General features: G+C 46.6%; 1 protein-coding gene across 1 annotated transcript; it reads left to right on the forward strand.

Annotated features, from left to right (window-relative positions):
* The first annotated feature begins 12,125 nt into the window (after nucleotides 1-12,125).
* APOLD1 (apolipoprotein L domain containing 1) lies at nucleotides 12,126-12,866 on the forward strand. Its single transcript, XM_009641692.1, has one exon. It carries the CDS (start codon nucleotides 12,126-12,128, stop codon nucleotides 12,864-12,866), a length of 741 nt encoding a protein of 246 aa, XP_009639987.1.

Here is a 12,866-nt window from a genome sequence, read left to right on the forward strand (position 1 = left end):
CTCTAAGATCACAGCCATCTGATGGTACCATCACAGTGCACAGCACCAGTCCAGGGAGGTCTGGGGTGTCTGGAGGTGGGGCTGCTCCAGGCAAAAGTGTCCTTGCTCTCAGCAGCAGCAGCAAATGGCAGACCAGGGACTGCCCTCCACACTGCAGCTCTGCTGCCTCTCATCTTAACCTATTGCTAAGCTTCACAGCCTGAACGAGACCTAGGACCGCTAATGACAATTAAAAGGATCTAGTTTGAGTTATGTGACTTATGGGTCAAGGTTCCAAATGATTTTTTTTAATTATCTCCCCCTGAGCTGAAAAAGCAAACATGGATTAAGAAGATACGTAGTGGACATCAGCCTCACGTTGCATTTGTGTTGATATTCACTGAAACAAAAGTTTCTCTTAATAAACAACTGCAACAGTGCTTTGGCCAGTCATATTGTCAGCAAACCCCATCATCTCACTGTTCACCCCTTTTTCCACATCATTTAGGAACTTGTTAATGAGCACAGATCCTAGTGCAGACCCATGCAGAACTCCCTGGTGACATTCCTCTATTTAGTCCTGTGCTTTTTTCAACCTTCTATCAAACAACTATCCCTGCTAGATTTTCTCTTTTATCCTGCTGCTGTTGACTTTTCTTTAAGGTCTTTTCAGAGAGGCTTTATCAAAAGCTTTTGGAAATCCAGGCAGATCACATCAACCAGATCACCCTTCCCCACATAGTAGTTGACCTCGTCAAAAAACCTCCAAGATGTTTGTAAGGCAGGACCTCCTTTTGCATGCTGAAACTATGCTGACATTATTGAAAAGGCTGTATTTATCCAGGAGGCTGTTCTGACCCTCGTTATACCTCCACCAGTGTGTCTGGCACAGCATATAGACCAAGACCCCTGTGGTCGGATAGGCTCTCAGGCAGGATTTTTGCTGTTGCCGTGACAGATGGAGGATTTAGTACTAGTTTTGATTTTTTAACTAGCTGATCTTCTAATCCCTTTTTGGACAGCTCAGTTATATTTTTATGCTTAATCTGCTAGAGTTTATGTTCTTTTCTGTGTTCTTTACTCAGACACACCGGCAGCTTTTTGAACGATGCCTTCAACCCTCCCTCGTGTTATCAGTGCCAGCAACTTTCCCTTTTTCAGGCCTTTCTGGGTGGGTGGTAGCCCTACCACTGTGCCCCCAGCATGGTCACTTCAGCCATCTCCACCCACCTGTGAGACTTTAATCTTCCTAGCTGTTCCTTTGAGCTTGTTTTTAGCAAGCTCAAGGTTCCCAAAGTGCCTACCGTAACAGCAAAATGTGCCAGTGCTCCTGTCTTGTTTCCCAGGCTTCAAGCCCTGATGTTGAGACAATCACAGCACTGATTTGGTTCCCTGGCCTTCTCTTTGAATACTGACCCTTTTGGTTTATGCTGTCCCCTGATGTTTCCTTCCCTAGAAGTTACAAAATTTGCTATGTCTTGTCCTTGGAACACCATCCTGACAAATGTCACCGCTGGTTGGCGTTCCCGCACTCCTCAGTTAAAAAGCTCACTGACAACTTCCTGCATGCTCATAGCCAGAAGCCCATTTCTCTTTTGATCCAGATGAGGTCCATCCCTCCTGTGCTACTGCTCTGTAGTAGAGAAGTGTTGTGAAACCACCATCCACATCCCTCCCTGGTCCCAGGCAGCATACTGGGAGCTTTCCAGCAGCAGGCGAGCATAGATATTATAGGTTTCATCTTCTTCCCTAGGAGCTTGCACTTTGCATCCAGAGCTTTTCTCCTTCCTTTCACAGGTACTGAAGTAGACCATGACAATGCATCCCTCTCTGACTTATCCTAGGAGCCACCTGTGTACCCTGTGAAGTTTGTCATCTTCATGTCCTTCCCCAGAGTAGTGGGAAATTCCTCCAGCCCTCCAGCCCCAGTACTTCCCCACCTGTGTCCCAAAACAAGGAATTAGTCTGGAAAGCTGGATGCTGGATCTAGCACATGTGCACAAAGAGGGGATAGGATGAGTGCTAAAAGGGCCCGGTTTGGGATACTGCTAGGACCATATGTTGTAGAAGAGGGCTCTGTATTACTTGGTGGGGAGCAAGCATGAGCCACAAGACCCTGTATGGACATGGGAATGGCGTACTTCAGTCTGGCAGCTTACGCCAAGGTTGTCCTCTGGAACAGTCCACCCAAGCCACGTGGATGTGTCCTCTAATCAGGAATGGGATAGGGAGAGTGAATGGAAGAGCTCATATGATGAGGAGATGGGCTACAAAATAATCTGGGAAAAGCTATCTTAACAGCAAAATGAAACATGTAGCCACCTGTAGCCCATGAGGAAATAGGAGATTGCCTTCTACACAAGCATGTCTTCTGAACAGTACTTGTAAGGACCGTGATCCTGATGACGAGCGGTTCTTGGTAATCTAATTCTTCTCTGGTGCAGCTTAGGGTTTCCCTTTCCCCATAGCTCCAAATGTCACAGGGCTCAAAAGAAATGCTGTTGTTGAGATTTTTTTTTTACAGAATCTTCCTTGAAAATACTTTTTTTGGTATTTTAGAGGACACTCTCCTCATCTCACCCCAGCAATTTCCAGCTGCCAGCAGAGCATCTTCTGGCAGTGAGAAGCGAAGTGTAAGGTAGAACCTGTTCTGGGTTGCCCTCGGTGGCAACAGGGTTTATCTTGGCTCCATCCAACCTGGGGAGATACAAACAGCTTTACTGTCCTCTATAAGTCTTGTCCTAGGCCCAGCTCAGCTTGATGCAAAAGCCAGGTTTCTCTTTACTGTTTGTGTCTGGGGTGGGTTAGAAAAAAATTTTTAAAAAAAGCTAAGGAATTACTTTTTTTCATTTTTGTTTGTTTGCTTACTTTGTTTCATTTTGGGTGGGCTGGGGTTTCTGTATTACTGGACTGGTAAAAAAGAGGCACTACCTGATCTTTTCAAGGGCTGCATTTGATCAGACACTACCAGAGAGGTTTACTACCCCTCCAGCCTTTTTACCTCCCAGAATGATGCCATTTTTAGAAAGTATTTTTTAAAACTGCATGTGTTTGCAAACCACGGGGTCACTCAGCCATGCCCTGCCCTTACGGCTTCTGCTAGTCATGCAGGGCGTATCTGCAGATGCAGGGAAGCACATTTTCTCCCAGGTTTCCTTTCCTCCCTCCCACGTCCTGATCATTTGCTCAGGAGGGTGCAGGAAGCAGGCCAAATCCACCTTGGCCAAAAGCATCTGCTGACCAACCCTGTAGACTTGTGAAATTGCTTCAGGGACACTAGGCAGCAGAGCGCTCAGGCACAGCACATGCCTGAACTAGAAGCCTGGGAGAAATGCCAAGCTCCCATCCCCATCACGTCCTGGCCAGCTTCCCCTCTTCTGGAAGCACAGGCTCCCAGGCCTCAATGGAGGGTTGACTTGCTCTTGCCAGATCTCCCATTAACAGATTTGGTAAAGATGCCCTGAGATCCTTCATGAGACTACCACCCCTTCTTCATAAATTTCCCTTCAAAGAGGTTTATATTACTGACAGCTATTCTTCCTGATCAGGTCTGGGGGATGTGTAATAAGTAATTTCTGAGGCCCTCGCAACAGGTTATGCCTTAATGTTAATTCTAACACAGGTAAAAAAAATCTATCTGGCCTTTAGTGAGGAAGCATTTTCCTTTCTCCTTCCCTCTAAGCACACTGGCAATAGGAGAAAATGTTTCTGATTATTTTTCCCAGCCCTGGTATGTTACCAAGAGAAATGACATTGCAGCTATCATATTTCGAGAATGGAAAAACTGACCTGAAATTAAAAGTCCTGGCTTGACAAAAATAATAATGATTTGAACTGGTTGGTTGGTTTGTTAGGGTTTTTTTCAGTTCAGATTCAGCCCTTTAAAACTGAATCTCAGCCTTCCTTGACCCAGAAGAAACCATTAGGACTGTGATGCAATGACATTATCCATCACATGCTTTCTTTGTATTCCCAAGCACAGCTCTCCAAAGCCTTGTGTTCTTCTGCACATGCCTGGCTCGTACATGTCCTCTGCTAATCCTGAGAATGTGACTGACAACCTGTCACTCATGAGCAGGAGGGGGGACCACGTGCAACGCACCGTGCAGTGCAGGATCACCAAACCCATGGACTTTTCTTTCCCGGATCCCACACAGCTAGCATAAGGGTCACTCTGTGAAAGAAGTACATTAGCTGAAAACAGGCAAAAGAAAATACTTCTTTATACCATGAGTAACAGGGAACTTCTGAACTGTACTGTCCCAGGAGGCAGTGGAGACAGCTGGCGTCAGCAGGGTCAAAAGGCGCTGGACAAATCGGTGGGTGAGAAGGGCCTGTTACTGAAGGGGACAGGCAGGGATGTACCACTGCCACCCACAGTCTTCCATAATAGCATCTCCTAGCTAGGAGCACTGCAAGGCACCAAGTGCTGGGTTACAGACACCATCTCTGGCCCAGAGCAGTCTCTGTGGGACAGGACATTTGGAATTGGAGCATAAACCTAACAAACCTGGGGGACATAAAATGGGGTAATAGAGGGATAAAGACTTGCTATCTACAACTACTCACATATTCTAGATCAGGTGCCTGAAAGAGATGGACTGAACCAGCCTTTGGGGATGGCTTTTTCTTCTCCTGTCTCTAGAGGGAGCTTCAGAAAGCGAATAAACTGGCTGTGTGTGAACCTCTGAAGAGGGGTGAGATGCATCCCTGTCTGAAGTTCAAGGCAACAGTTTTTAACTTCTCCTGAACTTCTTTAGGCCCTTGTGTGTCTGTCTTGTTTCTACGGTGCCAGGTAGGAAGGTTAATCAATGTAAAGTATTTCACTGAAATATAGAACCCCCAGCATGAGGTACAGAAACACCACTGAAGGTTTCTGCACCAGCAGCTCCTCCTGCACTGGAGGACATGGACATCACCCTGGCAGGGGGAAGACCACAGAGCAGTACATGACACCAAGGATTGGCTAAACACTGCAAGATTCACACCAGCAAAGGGGAAAAGAAACCATGGACACCTGTGCCTTGTGTTTCGGTTGCAGGACACAGGGATTTGTTCTAGCCTGGCTCCCTACAAAAATGAGGGTTACATAGCAGGGTGTTGGCAGTTTTGTGAACCAGTAGCTTTTGAGCTTCCTGGGCAATCTCAGCCAGAATTTGACAAAGCAGTCAAGGTTTCAAAGACACCAACTTTTTGCAAGTTTCATGCAAGTAAGTAGTTTTGTAGGTGAGAAGAATCCAGACTCTTGTTTCCGTTGAGAGAAATGTTGCAACATGAGTTCATCCATCAAGAAGTCCACAGGAAAAAGAGCCATAAGAAACCAGGCTACCTAATTTCTACTTTTCACCAAGTGTCCTGGTTTTGGCTGGGATAGAGTTAATTTTCTTTCTAGTAGCTGGCATAGTGCTGTGTTTTGGATTTAGTGTGAGAATACGGTTGATAACACACTGATGTTTTAGTTGTTGCTAACCAGTTCTTACACCAGTCAAGGGCTTTTCAGCTGCCCGTGCTCTGCCAGGTGCACAAGAAGCTGGGAGGGGGCACAGCCAGGGTAGTTGACCCAAAGTGACCAAAGGGGTATCCCATATCATATGACATCCTGCTCGTTATATAAACTGGGGGGAAGAAGGAGGAAAGGGGGGACGTTGGGAGTGGTGGCGTTTGTCTTCCCAAGTAACCATTATGTGTGATGGAGCCCTGCTCTCCTGGGGATGGCTGAACACCTGCCTGCCCATGGGAAGTAGCAAGTGAATTCCTTGCTTTGTTTTGCTTGTGTGTGTGGCTTCTGCTTTCCCTATTAAACTGTCTTTATCTCAACCCACGAGATTTCTCACTTTTACTCTCCTGATTTTCTCCCCATCCCATTGTGGGGGGAGTGAGCGAGCAGCCCTGTGGTGCTCAGTTGCCGTCTGGGGTTAAATCACACCACCAAACTGTTAGGTTTCTTTGCAGTTCTAGATATATGGTAATGACTGTCTATTCTCTACAGGGCTTGAGGGTACGGCTAGCCAGACTTGCTCATTGTGGCGCTGCTGCTGCCACCGTTGAGACACTGAACAGAGAAAAGTCCTCCAGCAGCGCTGGTGTCAGCAGAACCTGCATACGGCCGCGCTCAGTCACTTCAGCTGTGCCACAGGCAAGGCTGGAGGCATACAGGCTAAGTGGGGAGTTGGGGTTTTGTGCATTGGAGAGAGCACCTTATGCCATGCAGCCTGCACTGAAACATATAACTAAAGGTGGCAAATGGCAGTATAAGCTGGCCTGTTTAAGTCCATTGCAGAAATTCACTCTCTGTGTCCAAATAAACACTTCATCTCTGCAGACACTGCTGGCAGTGTTTTGACAAGGCAATTTAGGATGGTATTTTTGCTACATGAATGCTTGCCTACAAAGTAGGAACAGGCACAGTCAATGCACTTGACTAATATCCTACCTAATTGGAACTACGAAGAGGTGTTTCCACCCCACAGGCTGCCCTGTTCCCTCCACCCTGAACTACTCTTTGTAGCTTTCTCCAAACCCAACTGAAGTGCCCCTCACCACTGGTGACCAGGGCCCAGAGCAGCCTTTCTGATTCTGGAATGCTTTCAAAAAATTAATTTGGATCTACTGGTAAGGTTACTAAAAGCCGATACAGCCCTTTTTGATCTAATTTGCTTTATTTTAGTTTTGGCCTATTCCAGTTCCCACTGAATCTGAACGAATGTCATCAATTCAATTGACCACAGGAAAAAGAAAAGAAAAGGAAAAAAAAGACAAATTTTAGCCCCAGGATCCAGCAGTTAAGGTTGAAATTATCAAGTGTGGCAGAAATCCCCTGTTAAAAAGGTCGTATTTGAATGTAAATTTACTCAAATTTACTCAATTATTTGATCAAAACAGTGTTAATAAAGGAAGCGTATCTTTGAAACTCCAGCTTCAAATGTTACACATTTACATTCAAATGTTACATTGCAGTAGCTCCAAACAGCTTCAGAATAAATGTTTGTGCTATATATCTCTTCTGCTGGAGAGAACAAGAGCATAAAGACCAGTCCTTTCTGCCAAAGTCCACTGGAAGGAAGAAAGCTGAGGCAATAAAACATCCTTCCTTCCCCTTGCTGGTCATCTGCTCCCACAAAATGCCTTCAGGGCAGATTTTGCATGAGTCTGGCTTCTGCCCATTTCAAGAGGATGCGGCTAGATGGGAAAGGGTGGAGCAGAGGGACTGGTTTTGGCCAGCATAGTTGTGAAACACCTTCTGTGCCCCTTCCACCCTCAAGCCCAAGCACTTCACAGGCCAAGAATGAAGAGACTGCAGCAGCAGAGGGGTTGGGTGAAAATGTCCCATAGGCAGGATGGTGAGGCCTCCACTAGCTTGCAGAACTGCCCAGTGAAGGTCAGCACTACCCCACAAGTCTTAAGATACCTGGTAGCTAAAATTCATCCAAGCAGGCCCCTAGGACCTACTCGGTGACTTGGCAGATGTGCTCACATCTGGGCAGGTGTGATAATGGCACTGAAAGCCTTTCAGCCCCTGGGAGCCACTCAGAGAAGCAGCTCCTCTCCTACCCTGCTCCCATTCCAACCTGCTCACCTTTGCTGGAGTGGGTCTCTGTAATTATGGGTGGGAAAGAAGACCAGCACTCTCTCCAAAGGGATGTTTGTGGGAGTGTCAGCAGGGACAAAAACACATCACAGTATACTGCTGTAGGGCAACTCCCTAGGAAATAAAGTTTCTTATTCTAATAGACATTTCTTTTTTTTTAAAATCAAGTTGACATCTGTAGCTCCTCATGGGAAGTCCTTACTTTCTGGGTATGCACCTCATTATTGGGATGGATTATGGGGAAAAGGACCCATAATAATAAGAGGGACCTCTTTAGACAGTGAAAGAGCCCAGGGATGATCCCTGTGAGAAGCCATCCTAGGCTGAGACCAACATCTTGTCTTGTTTGAAGTGCAGGTATTTCAGCGCGCAGGAAACTGTGGGGGAATACTATAAAAAAAAGTGAATTGTCTCTTCTGCACTCTAATCACGTCCTCGCCCACGCACTGAGTATCGCAGGGGGTTCTTACAACATTTTGCAGCTGAGTATATTGAAAGAAGAGCACTGGGAAAGGAAGAAGAGCAACCAAAACTGTGTCATCTTCTCAGGCTCATTCTAGACCTTTTTTTTTTCTTTTCTTCATTATTTCATTTTTAACAAAACTCACTGTCCTAAAAAGGACATCTCTGCTGGCACAAGTCCGAAAGCAGATGCAGTTACATAAAAAAGCCTATTTTATTTGGGAATGTGAGAAAGAACTCTTGTGTCTATCATCAATTGCAAGCCTTTGCCAAGGCAGATGGGCTCCAGTTCAAGCATGTTTGCTAAAACAAAGGGAAGGGCTAAAACACAGTTTCCTTCAGTGTCAAAACTCACCTTCCTGTTAACGTGCAATATGTACAAAGTGTAACAGACCAAGATTGCTTATTTAAGCATCTTCAAAACAACGTTTTCTCTTTTCAGGTCTGTGACAGGTTGAAGTAGCTCTTCAATGCTATTTATTTATTCATTCATGTCCTATCTCGTGCAGGTCCACCCCTGACAAAACACTTAACATACTATTTCACGGTCATTTTAAGATGATCTAAAACCAAGCTGCCACTGAAATAAATTATCCTAGCTTTCTCTTCTCCCTGCCTGCTGCCTCTCAGTCCTTGTCCCTTCCTAAGGTCAGTTCCAGCAATTGCATGGCTACACATCTCACACATTCAACAGTAAAGCCTCACCATTCAGTGACAGCTATGTAGCTTTCAGATTAGCTAGGCCAGGGGGATACTAGGGCACAATCAGAGGTTCCCTGTCAACAAACAGTCCTGAAGAGGAAGAATCCACCAAGCAAGAAAGTAGATGCCCCATCTTCACGCACGACTGCTCAAAACAGATGTCCCTGGCACCACAGGCCCTGCGTCAATAAGGACACATGCCACTTTGGTCTAAGGAGGGTTACACCACTTAGTGCAACCAAAAAATCCTTTTTTCCTAAACCTATCCAAAGAATCTGTCTTTGATTAAAGCTGGGCCTGGCTCAATGTGAAAAGCAGCACCAGCAGTGTCACTTAGGCTGTTCTTCCCCAACACTTTCATCACTTCCTCCCTCTGGCCACATCTGTATGTGGGCACAACTGCCAGGCAACAGCAGGCAACAAAAGAGGGGATCCCAATGACCCTTTCTTTTTGATCATTGATTGCTGGGCAGGCACCTTAGGAAAACAGCATGGTTGTTTCTCAACCGTCATGGTGCCCATGGTTAAGGAACATAGCAAAACCACAGTGAGATCACTCCTCTTGCAGGATGCTGCATGGTTTTATCTACTCAGAAGGAGAAGGAATGGGAATTCAGAGCAATTACCTTGCTGCGGAGCTGCTTCCCTTTTATGGCGTGGAGCACTGCTCCAGCTCTCACACAGCACTGCTGTGCTCCAGCCACACACATGCACAATTGTCCCGAAGAGCTGCGATTTTAAAAGTATACCAGTTTTGAATGAAGTAGCTGGCTGGCTGATGCTCCACTAGCTCTGAACGTGTGGTGGGGGGAAACTTCAGTCATCAAGCAATTGGCGGCTCCAGCACAGAGTAAAGTCAGTTGCTATTTCAGGGAAAGGAAAGGCATCTGTTCCCTGTGGGGAATGACTGCGTTAGCTCAGCACCAGGAATAGGCTGAGATTTTAAATTTTTTTTTCCCCCTACAGTTCAGGAAAAGCGAACACACAATGTTCATTCGCAGGGATCATTTCCTGAATATGATGTGTGCTCGCTGTCCCGCAGGTCACTTTCCAGTGTGTCACATCCTTCTGCACAAGGGAGAGCAGGAAATGGCAAACTCCCAGTATGAGGCAAAGCATTCCCATTGCAGCAATTGGTCCACGGGAGCTATAAATTGGTCTCCTCCAGAAACAGCTCAAAATTTCTCTTTGGGGAAGTTGGCTGGAAACTAAAGGTAAGTTTGAATCAATATTTTTTGGAGTGTCTCCGAGCACTGTATTAGGAAAGTGTTTGCATGTTTTGGACTAATGTGTACCTTTATTGTTGGGGAGATTTTTCTCTAAGAGCAGAAGTTGGTTTTGTTGTCCTTTATGCTGGCCTAAATCAGTGTATTCAAAAGGCATGCATCACTGTATGGCTTATGCTCTATATTGAATGACTGTTCTACTAACTGTGATGAGATGGCTGCTCTTATTACCTGAGACTGTTCTCAGCAAGAAAATCTGCAGAACAAATTGTTAAGAGGCTACAGGAATCAATATATTTAATGATCATCATATTGACTTGTTGTTAAGTTATTGATGATGTGCTCATTGTTCATTTCAATGCTGGTATCCATTTAGCTTAGTGTGAGTCCTTGTTCTTTCAGCTTCACCTCTGACTATAGCATAAAAAATAAGAGGACACTGCCTCCAGCTAAAAAAAGCACAATGTACTAAGTGGCTCAAATGGGCCAACAATACCGAGAGAGACTGGGGTCGTTGTTCTGAAGGGCATAGGGGGAGGTCCTAAAGGATTCTGTGTGAGATGAATTAGGACAAGTAGAAGGGGAAAAAAGTTGCAGTGAGAATTATTTACTTACACACTTCAGGATGGAAAGACTCTTTAGGGTAGGCTCCCTACTTCTGAAACACAGGGATTCCACAGAATGAAAGCCCCAAGGATTCTAACTATATAGTGTGCCCATGTGGGGGACCAGGTACCTCCAGTTCATGCAGTACAGAAGACTTAGAACAGAAAAGGTGGCTGCAGCAATGAATAGTTTTGTTTAGTTGGCTCTGGGACACGGTCTTTCTGCCACAGAGACTTCTTTTGGCTATGAGGGCATTATGGACTGTGAACAGTTTCTTAGCTGTATGGCTAGCCCTTGCTAGGTGCAGAGGCAGAGCAGCCTTGTGCATGGTGCAGTGTTGTGGAACACAAAAGCTCTGCTCCCACCAGACAGCTGGCGATGCTACATCACTCCTGCTGCCGCCCTTACCTCAGCTGCCCTATATGTAAGCAGGATTAAGGGTGCTGGCTTCCTTTGTAAAGCACTTTGCAGCCCTAGAGCAACCTGCAAATGCATATTGAAACATTTCTTTCTACCCTTGTGGCAAAGAAGAGAGAAAGCAGAGATCACCTAGCACCGAAACCCTGAAGATTCACCTTCTAGAAGGGAAGACACTCTCCTGCTATCTTGCCAGGGGAGGTTGCCATAGCCAGCAGTTTTCAAGCCTTTTCTATCCACCATCCCCTGCATTTCCCCTGTTTCCCCATGCCCAAGGGAGCGTGCACTGAAAGTGGGCTCGTTTGTCTGATGTGCTCTTCCTGAATCTTCTAAACAAGGTTCATAGGCTTCCCTGCCACTGTCACTGGGGATCCACCGCCACAGGTTGGACTAAGCACCACAGAACAATGGTTCCCATCTTTGTCCAGACCCTGACGCCAGGTTACAATAGGAAAAAAATGCTGCAGGACCTTGAGCTGCTTAGGCAGAAAGAAAGGAAGGATGTTCACAATACCCGTCTGAGGCATCAATGAGCTTCTCACCTCTTGGATGGAAAAGCCAGACCTTGACTCCCCTCAGCAGCTTCCCTCTGTCCTCCTTTAATGGTAAATGACCCCTAAATAGCAACCTGGGATGGGTGGCTTTTACCTCCTCAGAGCCCTGCCTTTCTTGTGAAAGATGCCCTTGAATATTGCAGATCCTCTAAATCCCATCATGGGGACAACATATTAGATCTGGCAGTGTTACTACTCTGGGCACTGAGTCAATTAATCTCAAGGGAATTTCCGTCCCCAGGGTTGGAAGAGACATTCTGTGTCTCACAGAGGTAATAACAACAGCACCTCTGACCCTAGCCCCTAAGATACTTTAGTCTTCTCAGGGAACAAGAAAAACATTTAAAAGTTCCTCTGTCTGAAAGTTACAGTGGAATATGGTAATTAAAAGTGCATGTGTGTACATGCACGTGCGTGTGTGTACAGGAGTGTGTACGTGTGTGCAGACAGCAAACCTTTCATGTAGCTGGCTGAAGCAAAAAAAAAATTGGCTGGATGCCAGCCCTGAAACGGTGGTCCAGGCTGAGCATGTCTCATGTTTTTTTTTAACATAAATCCCAATCCAGCCTTTTCTGTTTCTGGACAGAGGCCATGGAGAGAAACAGCGCTGCCTGTCCCCAAACACCAGACCCGACACACCACTTCCACATCGTGCTGCTGGATCAGAGAAGGAGGCTGCGTGGCCAAATTGCTCACCTTCACAAGGCAGCTCGTAAACTCAACAAACTCCGCAAAAGGTCCCTGATTGCCAATGTCAGTGGGAGCACCCTGACAGCTGCGGGAGCAGTCACAGCCATCGTGGGGCTGTCCCTGAGCCCAGCAACGCTGGGAGCCTCTCTCCTGGCATCCGCTGTGGGTCTGGGCCTGGCCACTGCCGGGGGGGCCGTCAGCATCACCTCTGATCTCTCCTTAGTGCTCTGCAATTCCCGGGAGGTGAGGAAGGTGCAGGAAATTGCAATGACTTGTCGGAAACAGATGAGGGAAATCCTTGGCTGCCTGGAGTTCCTCCACCGAGGGCAGGGCCCAGGGGACCCCACGCTGCGCCAGTCAGAGAAGAGGGCCTCCATCTCGCTGTACAACTCCGTCTGTTTCATGGTCTTCTGCGGCTCCCACAGCTTTCTTGTGCCAGAATACACAAAGGAGGTCACAAAAGTGAGCCAGGCTGTGCTGAAGGCCAAAATTCAGAAGCTGGCTGCCAACCTCGAGACCTGTACCAGGGCGATGGATGAAGTCTGTGAACTTCTTGAGTCCAGGACAGAGCTTTCCCCATGCACAAGGAGGCTCAACTTGGGTGCTAAAATCACTGCTGAGACCTTAAGACCATCCAGCTGA

This window comes from Egretta garzetta, unplaced genomic scaffold (genome assembly GCF_000687185.1).
Source record: "Egretta garzetta isolate BGI_Z169 unplaced genomic scaffold, ASM68718v1 scaffold697, whole genome shotgun sequence".
Taxonomy (NCBI): domain Eukaryota; kingdom Metazoa; phylum Chordata; class Aves; order Pelecaniformes; family Ardeidae; genus Egretta; species Egretta garzetta.